Source organism: Xiphophorus maculatus, chromosome 19, assembly GCF_002775205.1.
Source record: "Xiphophorus maculatus strain JP 163 A chromosome 19, X_maculatus-5.0-male, whole genome shotgun sequence".
NCBI classification, from domain to species: Eukaryota; Metazoa; Chordata; class Actinopteri; order Cyprinodontiformes; family Poeciliidae; genus Xiphophorus; species Xiphophorus maculatus.
In genome coordinates, this window is record NC_036461.1 from 22,655,964 (window position 1) to 22,668,341 (window position 12,378).

Genomic DNA, 12,378 nt, shown 5'->3' on the forward strand with positions numbered 1-12,378 from the left:
TAAACAAAAAATAAAGGTTGGGGGGGGGGTCACCAAAGTTGGCTCAGCAGCGTCTGCTTTAGTAAAGAGTTTCATAAGAGCCCGAGGAAGCTTTCCTCTCTGAAAGAGGCCAGCATTGCCTCAGTGCTGGCGTCTATAAAAAGCCTGTGTGTGCGAGTTTGTAGGGGTGGTTGGACTTTCCACAGCACATCACTTTAGAAGTGGGAGGAGCCAGCTGAGTTAAAAGAGACCAGCTGAAGTGTCGGAGGCAGAGCAGCGGCTGCAGGACCCGGGTGAGTAACATCCTCTGAAGGAGGATTCATGCACGTTCGCTTTGTCACTCCGTTCCAAGTTCCACGTCTAACCAAGTCTGTTTCCTGAAGTGTTTAAGATTTGATTCGACATGTGCTCTTGATGGTCTGGTGCTCTCGTTTGTATTTCAGCAGCCATTTAATGTCATTTGAGCAGATGTTTACATTTCTGAGATAAATATGACACTAACATAACAAGAATATTAAAATCATTAGACATTAAAAAGTATCAAAAACTGATTAAACACAAGCATATACCAAATTTGAAGTCTTCTTCCTATGAGTTTATTTGCACTGACCTACATTTTGACTCTGACTTTTTTTCTCTTTTTTTTTAGCTTTTGTGTTCGTTTTGGTCTTTTTTTTCTCTTCCCGGACGAGGATTTGGACCGAACCAGACCTTACAATGCGAGTTTCGACCCCAGAAACCCTCCGGCTGAACAACGTCCTGAATCAAGGAGGCAGATGGATTAGAGGAAAATTCAAGAAGATAAAAAGACCGTCCAACCCTCAGGTGGGCGTCGACACTTCCCCAGTTACCGAGGAGCCCTCATCATCTGAGGAGGAAGACTCCCCAGTTGGTAAGAGACAGTCCAAGATTTCACACTAACCATCAGCCTTCAAAATCTCTATTTAATTAAAAGATACGTTTCTTCTCTCTTCATCGTCTTTAGAAACTCTAACCTTCGAGCAACTTCTTGAGCACAGCTTGTACGAGGCCAGCCTTGTGCTGATCAACAGAGAGAACCAACTGTTTGAGCAGGAAACAGACGATGAAGGGCAGAAACATCCCGCAGAAGAGATAGAAAGGCTTTCTGCAGAACGTAGAGCGCTGGAGAAAAAGATACAACAGACTCTGCAGCAGAGTCTGTCTCTGAGGCTCGAAGAGGTCGCCAACGAGACCGCGGTCCAGGCCCTGACGGCCTTAAAATCTGCTGTGAAGGCCATCTACCTGGAAGAGGAGCAGGACCTGCAGAGGAAGCAGCTGAAGAGTCAGACCCCGAGCAACTGGAAGGAGCTCCATGACTCAACTCTTTGTGGTTTGGTAGAGCGCCGAATGGACAACCCCTCGGTGGCCCCTGCAGGCCAACCTGGACAATCGTCCATCCAGCTGGACGTCCAGGGCATGGGGAGGCAGCTGAAGGAGGACCTGCTCTTGGTGGTCAACGTGCTGAAGAGCTGCTACCCACCGGAGGCAAACATCTGTCAGTTTTACGCGCGGCTGTATCACCAAAGCCTGAGCGCCAGACTCAGGAAGATTGTGGACTTTGTTCTGGATGATAAGGACTGTACTTTCATCCTGCGCTGGATCAATGAGTTTTACCCAGGGTAAGGCATCATCTCCATTTCCCTTTAAAACAGTTATTCTGCACATATACGCTGTTGCAGCACTTCTTTGGGAATAGTTTAGGAGTATTTGGGCTTGAAAGCAGACTTACATTTCTAGTCAGAACTGTTGGATGACATTTCACTCTGGATAATTGGCTTTCATTCAGTGACCCCTTCTGTCAGGCTTCAGTGCTGCTGGTACCACCATCCGTGTGTGAATGTGTGCATGAATGACTGAATGTAGTGGGAGGCGTTTGGGGACTAGACAACTTCAGACCATTTCGTGAAAAGTTCATTGATATCAGTGACTTTGTTCGTATGAAACACATTCCTGTTTACTGTTCAGGATCTCCACCAGCAACTCTGCCTTCATTAAAAACACACATCATGCAAGAGAACTCATTCAAATATATGACAGATTTTAACAGTTCAAAATGTTGATGCATGTGTAAAATATGCTATAATTAACAATTCCAGTTATGCGTTCTTTGATCCTTAAAAGCTTCTTTTTAAAAACTGACTTCTGCTCAACTTTTATAAGAGTTAATGGTAGACAGATCCACTCTTTCATCTTACAGTCTAACTGCACACACCAAAGTTTTCAAGCCGTTATTTCAGTTAGTTATGATGATTTCTATTTTTTTTTTTTTTGCTTAAAGCAAATGAAAACATGATATTTAGAAATTAATTTAGACAGCCACAAATATGCATATTTTAATATATGAATGCAGGCTTAACAAAAGTATGTTTAACACCTGCTTAAAAGTTATTTTCTAAAGGTACTTATGATCGAACTAATGAGGCTTATTGAAATGCATGTTCCAAATGATTAAATGTAAATCATAGCTGAGTAAGTCATGTGTCAAAGTTAGGTTAAAAATATATTTTTCTCTAAATGCTGTTTTTAACTCATGATATGGCACAAAGGACTCTGTCAGACAACTGCTGAAGTTTAACATTAGGATGATTTACTGTCTTACAAAAAGAAAATCAATAATCTAAGACAAATACAAGAACACAAGGGACGTTAAACTAAGAAGACAAACACAAGGAACATAAAACCACAAACCAGACAAAGAAATGAACAGCAAACACAAATAGCATTAGTAAAAGTAATGAGGATGGATGATAATAATAAGGAACCAAAACACTGATGACAGGAATAATCCAAAGGGAAAATACAAATAATCAGTCCAAAAGAAGGAACTATGAAACTAGACTTGTACCAGGAGTAAAAGAAACTGACAGAATATGGAAAGATTTTGACTAAAATAAGACCCAAAAAAAAGGGAATAAAACTAACAAACCAACAGAAACAATCCAGAGAAATTATTCAGGAAGGGAACACCAGATTAAATTATAAAAAACTAAAGTACCAATAATACCAGAAAAACTATGACACATAATGCCCAGCCCTGTTGTGTAGAGATTTGCACATCAGTTCTTTGTTTACCATGCAAGCTCAACACACACACCCTGCAGTTGTTTCAGAGAGTGTGTGCAACACGGCAGTTGGCATAATCATGCAGAACTGCAGCACTGTGTGGCTGGACCAGCTCATGTCAGCTATAGTAATGACTATAGTAACTATAGTAATGAGTGTTTGTTCTTGTTTCTGAAGGTCGGGTTGACACGGAATAAAAAAAAAATAGAAGTCGGTCTTAATTTGATCAAAAAGTCTCGTATCCCTTTCAGTAAATTTCCCGGTGTGTTTCGTCATTGTTTCAGAATCCTTAAGAAGCCAGAGCTGGCCAGTGAAATTGATTCAGCAGCACTGGGGCAACTGCTGCCTGGAGATCTACTGGGCAGCCTGGAGGAGCAGTACCTGACCACACAGGAGGTAACGTAGTCACACAAGTTATAATAATAAAAGTAATAATAAACTGTAATGGAGAGTGTACATCTGTATTCTTATCATAATTACAGATAATAATAACAATTATCTGTAATTATTATTACAGATAATCATCTGTAGCAGATTATAGCACAAGTTAATTGCAGTTTATTGACAAGTTATAAAAATTAATAATAAGTCAAATAAATAAATTTTCAAAAAAAAAAAAAAAGTTTTTTAAATCAACCAGGCTGTTTGAGAATCTGTTAAATTATCATTACTTCATTTGTTGGAGCCAATTAAAGCTGCAGTATGTGCGAATATTTCAGTTATTTTATTAGTTAAGCCCTTTTCTAAAACTAGAAAAGGTCTTAAATAAAACTAGAAAAGGTCTTAAATAAAACTAGAAAAGGTCTTAAATAAAACTAGAAAAGGTCTCTCGGCGAGTGCTTTTTATTTTTTTGCGTCAAAATCCTCCTCCTCAGATTTTGATGTTGCTTTTTTTATTATTTATTTCTAATTTGCTAATTGTGATGCAACTGTAGTCGTGACATCATTGGTTGCCATCACTGATTCATTACCAAGTTTCAGCTGTTTAATTAAAGGTTTGACACGTCACTTTTTTTTGCATGTGTAGCAAAAATGTCAGCTCTATGTGGAAAGCTACACATGGTAACCGTGTAACCTGCTTGTGTTTGTTCAGACTGAGCTGTCAGTTTACATGAACAACGCTCTGGAGGAAGAAAGGAAGAAATTGAGAAAAGGAGAGCAACCGCCGACAGAGGACGGCTGCTTCACCAGCCCTCTGGCCCACGACGTCATTCCGGTAGCTATAGTAGCTAAACAAGCTAGCTTCACCAAGTTGGAAAACATTAACCAACAAGGACGTTTCACTTATTAACAGATCTCACACTAATAATTCCTTCCTCCAAATGAGACACTGACATATAAACAATATTTTTAGATTATGATAACACCAATAAAACATTGTTCAGAGTAAATAGTAGCCAAAAGGTAGCCATGTAGCCGTTTGGTTTGTGTCATGTCAAGATTGTTGCATCTGCCTTCATTGAATCGGCTGCTTTATGCTCCGCACTCCTGGTTCAGGGTCAGAGTTCAGTGCCAGAAAGCTGCGCTAAAAACGGGGAAAATGAAAATCTGAATGATCTTCTGTGAAGTGCCATTGAAGTGCCAAAGGACATCATCATGTGGGCAAACATCAGAGTGTTTGTTCAGCAAATAATCCAGAATAATACAGAGAAATTCTACATTCAGCTAATACAAACAGTGACGCTGGACTACTGCTGAGGTCCGGGGCCTGGAAACTGTTGCAACATTTCTTATATTTGTAGATCTGCAGCTCCAAAACTGAGTAAAGCACAAATGATATCTGTCATTGTGGTGGTAGATGGTATATGACCAAAATGTAGTTGGAGCTTTAATGAAAAAATGAAAAGCAAAAATGTACAAAATACAGAGATACATGGAGTATAATGAGAAAAAATAACAAGAGGAACCAGCAGGGAGTGAGTGAAGGACAGCTAGTTAAATATTGGGAGAGTGAATGCTGGAACAATAGACCAGGGCTGATTGGCTGACATGCTGCAGGTGTGAGGGGACAGAGAGAGAATGGCACAGGGGGCGAGGGAGAGTAAACAAACAGGGTAGCTAGGAAAGCTAATGTAACAAAGAATAACTAAACACAATGAATTAATAATGGACATAATCCAACTAACAGCAGATTGAACTAAGTAAAACAGAATAAGGTCAATCTAATCAAAGCAAGAAATGAAGGAACACAGAACAAATGAGCACAACTACAAACCCAAAACAACCAAAGATCCTGAGAGTTTCTGAGTTTTTACTGCTTGATTGCCTTTTAAGATGGCTGCTTGGTCACCGTCACTCTCACTAACTGTGTTTCTATTAATCATACTGTGCAACACATCAGTTTCAAAGACATTCTAATTGTTTAATAAGTTTTGCTGTTAGCATGAGGAGTTTATTCGGCCGATATATATATTTCGCTAAACTGCAACAGATACACAATGTTTGCGTCACACGAGTCACATGATCAACAACCGGATGTTACTACTGGCGAAAACGACAAGGATGACAGGAAGTCATTTGAGGATAATGGCGCAGCTGCTTTTTTTAACGAGTATCATCACATGAATGAACTTATGCATGTGTGATTGTACTTTAAATTGCTTTTTTCCCAATGTTAGCGGAAAACGAACAAAGTTTTGCTATTTGTGATGGAAACGCAGCTGCTGTGAGAAGCAGCATTCAGCTTCTATGCATCACAAATCTGGAACAAACCACAAGAAAACTGCAAAAAACAGATGAAACACTGAGTTCCTTTACGTCAAAGCTAAAGTCACTCCGGTTTAGAGTTGCCTTTGATTAGTAGTAACTGGAACATTGACCAATATATCTGATGTGTTTGGATGATTTTGATTATGGCGTTTGACAAAAATGTAATGTTTATCGCTCGTTTCACAATAGGTGACTGTATGTTTTTGTGATAGAAAGAAATTTAAGCGTTCTTGTTGCTGAAATGTTTTCAACAAATAAACTTGACTTGACTTGACTTGACATGTGCTGATAAATGTGTTCCATCTGTTCCTGTTTTCAGATCATTAATGGCATGGTAACAGTGACAGAAACAGTCACAGGGAGCCAGCAGAAAGCCCAGAGGATAACACGCCAACTAACCGATATGCTGCAGAGGTAACGCAATGCTTTCTCTACTCCCCCCCCCAGCTGAAACGTTAACAATGCCAACAAAAACTCATCCGAACCGACTCCTGCAGGTTTAAAGCTTTCCAAGACGACGTCATCAAACAGAACAGCCAGCCACACGTCAAAGCTACCCTGGGCTGTGTGGAACAGTTCAGGTGTGTTTTCTGGTCCACCTGATCCTCTGAATTATCATTCAGAGCTTCATCACTCAGCTGCGGGTTTGTTTCTGTCTCTACAGGGACGTCCTCCAGAGGAAAAGCCATTTGTTCCCAGATGATGTGCAGGAAAACTGTTTGACTATCCTGTCCGACATGAGGCAATCCGCCCGTACCTGCTTATTAAGCTCCGTGCACAAGTCCCTCAAGGTGAGGGCCGTTTTAACAAAGACTGAAACGGCGTTTTCATTTTGTCTGCGTCACTCTATTTAAAGTCGTCTGTTTAAACCCAACCAGCCACAGTACCGGAAGCTGGGGACCGGAGACTGGCTGAAGAAGAAGAGTGTGTTTGAGAATCTGCTGAGCAGCTTGGAAAACAGCATCCAGGGCCTGGAGGGCTTGGCTCCGTCCTCTCACCAGGTAACACCCTCCTGATTCCAGCACGTAGTTCATACTTGTCCATTTGTTTTTTGCTTTTTGGCAATAGGAGGACTGAAATGTTCTTTTATCGTTTTTAGGGGGTGATTGGTAATCTTCACCAGGAAGTGGTACAAGAATATGTGAAGAGGCTCCTGAGAGGAGAAGTCAAGCTGAAGGACAGAGAGCATCAGCAGACGGCCTTCGACACCGTGATGGACAACGCTGAGAGTTTACACAAGCTTTTCACCAGCATGGTAAGATGCGGTCAACATCTCACACAGGCTCACCCACGCCCACACACCCCCACAGTTAAGGTTGTAACCTAAGGCTTCTACATTTTCTGAATCCTTAGAGTCTGTTGAGTATTTTGGTTGTTATCTCTTGTGCCCCTGATGTCCCTGGGTGCAATTTGGACAAAATAAATCTATCTAGTTTAGGTGAAAAGCGTGGAAAAATGTGTGTTGGTTTTGGTTTAATGAGCTCTAGTGACCTGTGTTTGGACTCAAAACTTAGTGAAAGCCACGAGGCTCCTCTTTAAGATGATACAAAACTCTATATTGTAGACCTTTGACAAATGTCCATAGCATGAGCCTAGACTCGACATACACCTGTCTCAAAAATCAAGATTTGTCCAAAAGGGTTATTAACTTGGTCATAGCTGATGACTATGACTAAGCTAACACTATGGAAGGGCTATCATACCAACATATTGTCTGGAGATAATAATAATAATCTGTTCAAAAATGATGGTTCAGCTTTCCCATTCTGAGATGGACCAAAATGTGAAGTTTTGGCCTCTGACCCATAGACCAGAACATTAACATTTTCCATTGAAGAATGCCGATGAGTCAGAGCATCAAAGGAGAGGAAAGCCTGGAATGAAAAGGGTTTTTTTTTTGTACTGCATTTATATAATTTCAAATGAATATCACCTTAATATATTGATTTTTTTAAAAAGTTAATTTCTGCGCTACTAAAAAACATGGATGTTCTCTATGACTTCTTTTAAAAGATAGAACACACACTTCTTCTGAGTTACACACAGAGAGATCAGACAGGCAGGAAGCAGGAAGTATTAAATATTTTCCAGAGAAAAACAGGAGAGGAAAGAGGAAAGTCAGGAAAGGCAGCTGCTTACTCAGTTCTCAGAAAAACAGAGGCGAGACGTTTAACTGAACTGATATTAGCAGAGTGAGTGTAGCACGCTAGGACTTTAGCTTAAAAACACGGATTAATTATTAATTATAAGCTACCGCCAACCTTTTGACACTTATAAACTTTTTATCAATATTTTACAATGAACAGTAAGGACATATTTAGCATTACTACATTGAAATCTCAGGCCTGTGAAGATGCCTATTTCACCTTCAAAAACTTCTGATGAACTAACTGCAACAAACCTCAAAAACCGTAATGCTGAATATTCTGACTCTGAGGTCAAACTGAACGATGAACAAGGCAGGCTGCATAACTTACTGTTGCTGCGTTTGAGTTTTATAAAATCTTGTAAAACGAACAAAAACGAAAAAAAAAAAAACAAAGTTGTACTTATAATTAGAGCAAATACGGTGTAAATATAATCTCTCAAATTTCCCTTACTGATATCACTTTAATTATCCTGGCAATTAGGCATTTTGTCAACATAGAGGATTCAATGTAATTATCTTTATCTCATAGCAGGCTTGAGCCAATGAAGATGGTTTATCGACATGGCTCAGAATCATCTCATGTTGTTTTTGTTTTTAGAAGACATTCTGTTTCCAGAACTTATCTTGGAAAACTCATGGTTGAGTATTAAAATTATTTAAAAATTATTAAAATCATACCATAAAACTGATTGTTTGCAGACTGCTTGCTTAGGAGCATCATGTGAATGGAAAATAATAAAACCAGTGTGAAACCTGCCACTTAACTTGGAAGTATACATAAAAAAAAACAAGTAGTGTGATAAATGTGCAATTTCTCACATGAATGCATTGTAAACATGAAAGACATCACCCACAACCTCCAGATAACTTCATCTTGGTGTCTTTCCAGGGATCCCAGGAGGAATGGCTGAAGGAAATCCTGACCAACATGGCAGAAGTGCTGAAACTCCAAGACGTCCCCGCCCTGCAAATGCAAATAGTGTCACTGGGACACACTTACCCCGACCTGAGGTAAAATTCACACCAGTTTCTTTTTTTTTTTTCAGTGGGTCTGGCCTAAGAGATAAAGAAAACTATGCTGTAAACAACAGTAGAATATTGCTCACGTCAAACCACTTTTATGGGGGATAAATCTATTCTGAGAAGGACAGGAAGCGAGCTCTGGCAGACATCTCCGTATCTCAGATGTTTCCTGCGAGCAGCAGCTACGTTTGGACCCCAGAGGATGCTCGGCACTTTTAGGCGGAATGTTAGAATAGGAAAGCCTTTCTCATGCTAGCTACTATGTAGCGAGACAGCAAGTAGTCAGTTTGTCTGGAGGATTGCAGGGTCTCTGCAAGCTAAAATCTCTGGACATATACCGCTCTGATAAGTAGTCCACCATTTAAAAAAAAAAATTAATTCCCTTCCTTTTTTCATCCGCAGTTTGAAACACGTCTCGGCTTTGCTCAAACTCAAGTCAAACCTCTCCAAGGAGGACAGGCACAAGGTCAAGGCGACCCTTTCAGACACCCGCGAAGAATCCAACGAAGGCGCCGAGTTTCGTCCTTTTTTCTCCAAAGTAGTAATCAAATAAGCTGCCCTCCTTCCTTCTGCTAGTTATTTAAGTGTTGGTGGAGAACTGTGACATACAGCATCTTTAATTTAATTAGCAATAAACTCAGTAGGAACGTTACTTTTGTGCTAGGCCAGCTAGGGTCACACAGGAGGATGATAGGCATATAGGTTTAACAACTCCAAGTTTATTTTTCTTTCCCCACAAGAAAACAATAATCTAGGTAACACTAATTAGCTGAATAAAATTACGAATAAAACTTAAATTGTCCACCCTTATAAAAAATCTAATAATTTTTTTTTTTTTAGTTTTTAGGTTTTCTAAACAGTAGCTTTAAAGCTCATTTCAACAAAGAAATTACATTTTCCAGTTAGTCCTTCAATATAACAATTCAGGCAGTCAGTTCAATGTGTACATAAGTTGTCAGTTTTGAAAATGTTCATGAACAAATAGTTTGTGGAATAAAAAAATTAGAAGATTGGGGGGCCACTTTTTTTCCCTTGTTCAATAAGCTTATCTGTTGTCCAAGTAAAATATCCAGGCTTCAGTCCGAGTCACAAAGATGGCGGCGGGACCCTCCTGCTGCTGGAACTCCACTGGCTCATTCAGATATCGGCCGTACAAAAAAACCAACCGGAGAAATCCCAGAACAGAATGTACATTATCCAGTCAGTTCAAAATAAACAGATTTATTTCATATTACAGCAGCACTTGTGAGTAGTAGCTTCTCTACTTCTGCTGAAACGTGCTTAGTTTACGTAGTCCGCCATTTTTTTTCTTCTCCCCCCTCCTTACTCTTCTTCTCCTACCGACACAGGCGAAATGTGCCCTCTACAGGACATTCTAAGAATTAACAAAACAAACACATTAAACAGACAGATCAGCATAGTTTATGGGGGTTACAGTAGGTTTCGTGAAAGCTCTTTTCAGTCAGCTAGTGTGGGAGTACGTCACAAATTTTTTCAGGTTGTACTCTGAAACTAAACCACTGCCAGTGTATGACTTGTTTTTTCTCTGAGTGACGTCATGAGTTTCTGAGGACAACAGAAAATGTGTGTGTGGCCGTGGGCTTGTTTTTGTAAATAAATAAAGCAATAGTTTTATATTAAATTTGTGTTAAACATGTTTCTTCTTTTCTTTTTCAATTCAAAAACACTTCCTTTGTCAAAAAGGGAAATAAAATTTTGGTGTAAGTTATATCATCAAAGTATCTTCACAGGGTCGTCTTGGATGGTGGCACAGTAGGCTGGAAGGATCTGCTGTAGCAGTCAGTCTTGCAATAAATCTAAAGAAGCCTCTGACTGATGACTGATGCTGTTTGACGGTGTTGTGACTGTCACCACATGCTAACGGCTAAATATCCACCCAGCACAGATGATGCTTCACAGCAACATGTCCGAGATGAAACCATCGGTTGTTAGAAAGCTCTGCTGATCCACATCATTTGATCTTGCTGCTCCTCTTTAAAGCTCTGTCCGGTTAGAAAGCCGTGCAGAGAGATGCTGGAGTAGGGGATTTGATCCATGTCCATAATGATTAATGAAAGATGGTTAGTACTTTCCAGTTCCTGCTCTGCGTCCGTGAAGATTCCCATTAAACTTCTCTGGGATTTGGGGGTCACAGTTCAGGTATTATTCGAGCTTTTGAGATGCTAATTGGCTGCGCCCAGTTGTAAAAACACACCTTGTTTCCGTGGCTACACATCATAATTATCCAAAAGTAAAAAGAATGAGAGAGAGCAAATATCCTCCCAGCCGCACAGCCTCCAAAACCATATGGAACGGTTCAAAAATGCAACGACGCAACTAACTAAGTTATGAACGAAAGTTTACAAAATGAAAACAAAACACAGATCCTCCACCATGCTTCCGCCACGAGCGGCTCAACTCTAGAATCCGATGATGAGATGACCTGCTTTCATACAGTGAAAGATGTTTAACATTGTGCCGTGGTCGTAAATAAAACCATAGAAAACGAAAACCAAATAAATTGTTTCTGCTCATTTACTCACCCTATAAAAAAGAGTACCAAAATGATCCAACCAGGGGCACAATTTGACAAACTAAAACCATTAAGCACAATAGAAACTGGAAATGATTGATCAAGATCCACTCTTTTGATTTTTTTCTTGGGGATGTTCTGCTTGAACAGTTTCTTGTTTTCAAGTGAAACGTTTTCTTAGAATCAGAGTAGAATACGTTCCAAGGACTTCCTTTGTGAGCAGCAACACAACACAACCAGAATAGTTCAGTGTTAATGGGAAACCTGATTTTATTGACTATTACATCATGTGTTAATATCCAAATAGATGCTTGAGACACACCAGTCAGACATGCAGCCGTTGCCATCAACACCACAAACACAACTTTCATCACAAAAAAGGAAACTGTGACCAAAGGCCAACACAACACCGCCGTTAGGAGGAAATGGAAAAAATAAGTCAATGACTAAGTAATAACAAGTGCAAAAACCTTTAATCATAAATGCCACATGTAAATAATGCCTCACTCACAAACATTGTTGTCAAAAACTCTATAAACCAATTCTTCAGCTAGCTGAAAACTCATGCATGCAGACGCTAACCCAGGCATTTACAACATTTTCTTCTTTCAAAGCCCTCCACTTAACGCTGCATTGTGTAACTTTTATTAAACATTGAGCAAAATGCAAAATTCCTCATTTACTCAAAGGAATTACAGCACATATGGAGTGGTGTAAAGATTTGGCCCTGCCTTTCTCAAGTGAACGATGGGAATGCAATCACAAACATCTGTGTCTGGAAAGTTTCCATACAGCGTCACATGGGAGAGTCGCATTCTGTTGACTTTCTAACATCAAACAGATTGGTCATAAACCTGAGAACTGGAAGAAGAAAAAATGGCCGCCTGCAGCGTTACTATTT

The 12,378-nt window shown here is 39.8% G+C and overlaps 1 protein-coding gene across 1 annotated transcript; it reads left to right on the forward strand.

Annotated features, from left to right (window-relative positions):
- The first annotated feature begins 166 nt into the window (after positions 1-166).
- Positions 167-10,588, forward strand: tnfaip2 (TNF alpha induced protein 2). Its single transcript, XM_005811282.3, has 12 exons — positions 167-272; positions 629-871; positions 965-1,619; positions 3,348-3,459; positions 4,157-4,279; positions 6,092-6,186; positions 6,270-6,353; positions 6,437-6,563; positions 6,651-6,773; positions 6,872-7,027; positions 8,811-8,932; positions 9,347-10,588. Exons 2-12 carry the CDS (start codon positions 697-699, stop codon positions 9,495-9,497), a joined length of 1,923 nt encoding a protein of 640 aa, XP_005811339.1. The 5' UTR covers positions 167-272; positions 629-696; the 3' UTR covers positions 9,498-10,588.
- The last annotated feature ends 1,790 nt before the right edge of the window (positions 10,589-12,378 follow it).

Excerpts from the sequence above, each read along its gene's own strand:
- tnfaip2 (XM_005811282.3), top strand. The coding sequence starts at position 697 with ATGCGAGTTTCGACCCCAGAAACCCTCCGGCTGAACAACGTCCTGAAT. Across the intron at positions 872-964 it reads GGAGGAAGACTCCCCAGTTG|AAACTCTAACCTTCGAGCAA; the intron begins GTAAGAGACAGT and ends CATCGTCTTTAG. Across the intron at positions 6,187-6,269 it reads CTAACCGATATGCTGCAGAG|GTTTAAAGCTTTCCAAGACG; the intron begins GTAACGCAATGC and ends CGACTCCTGCAG.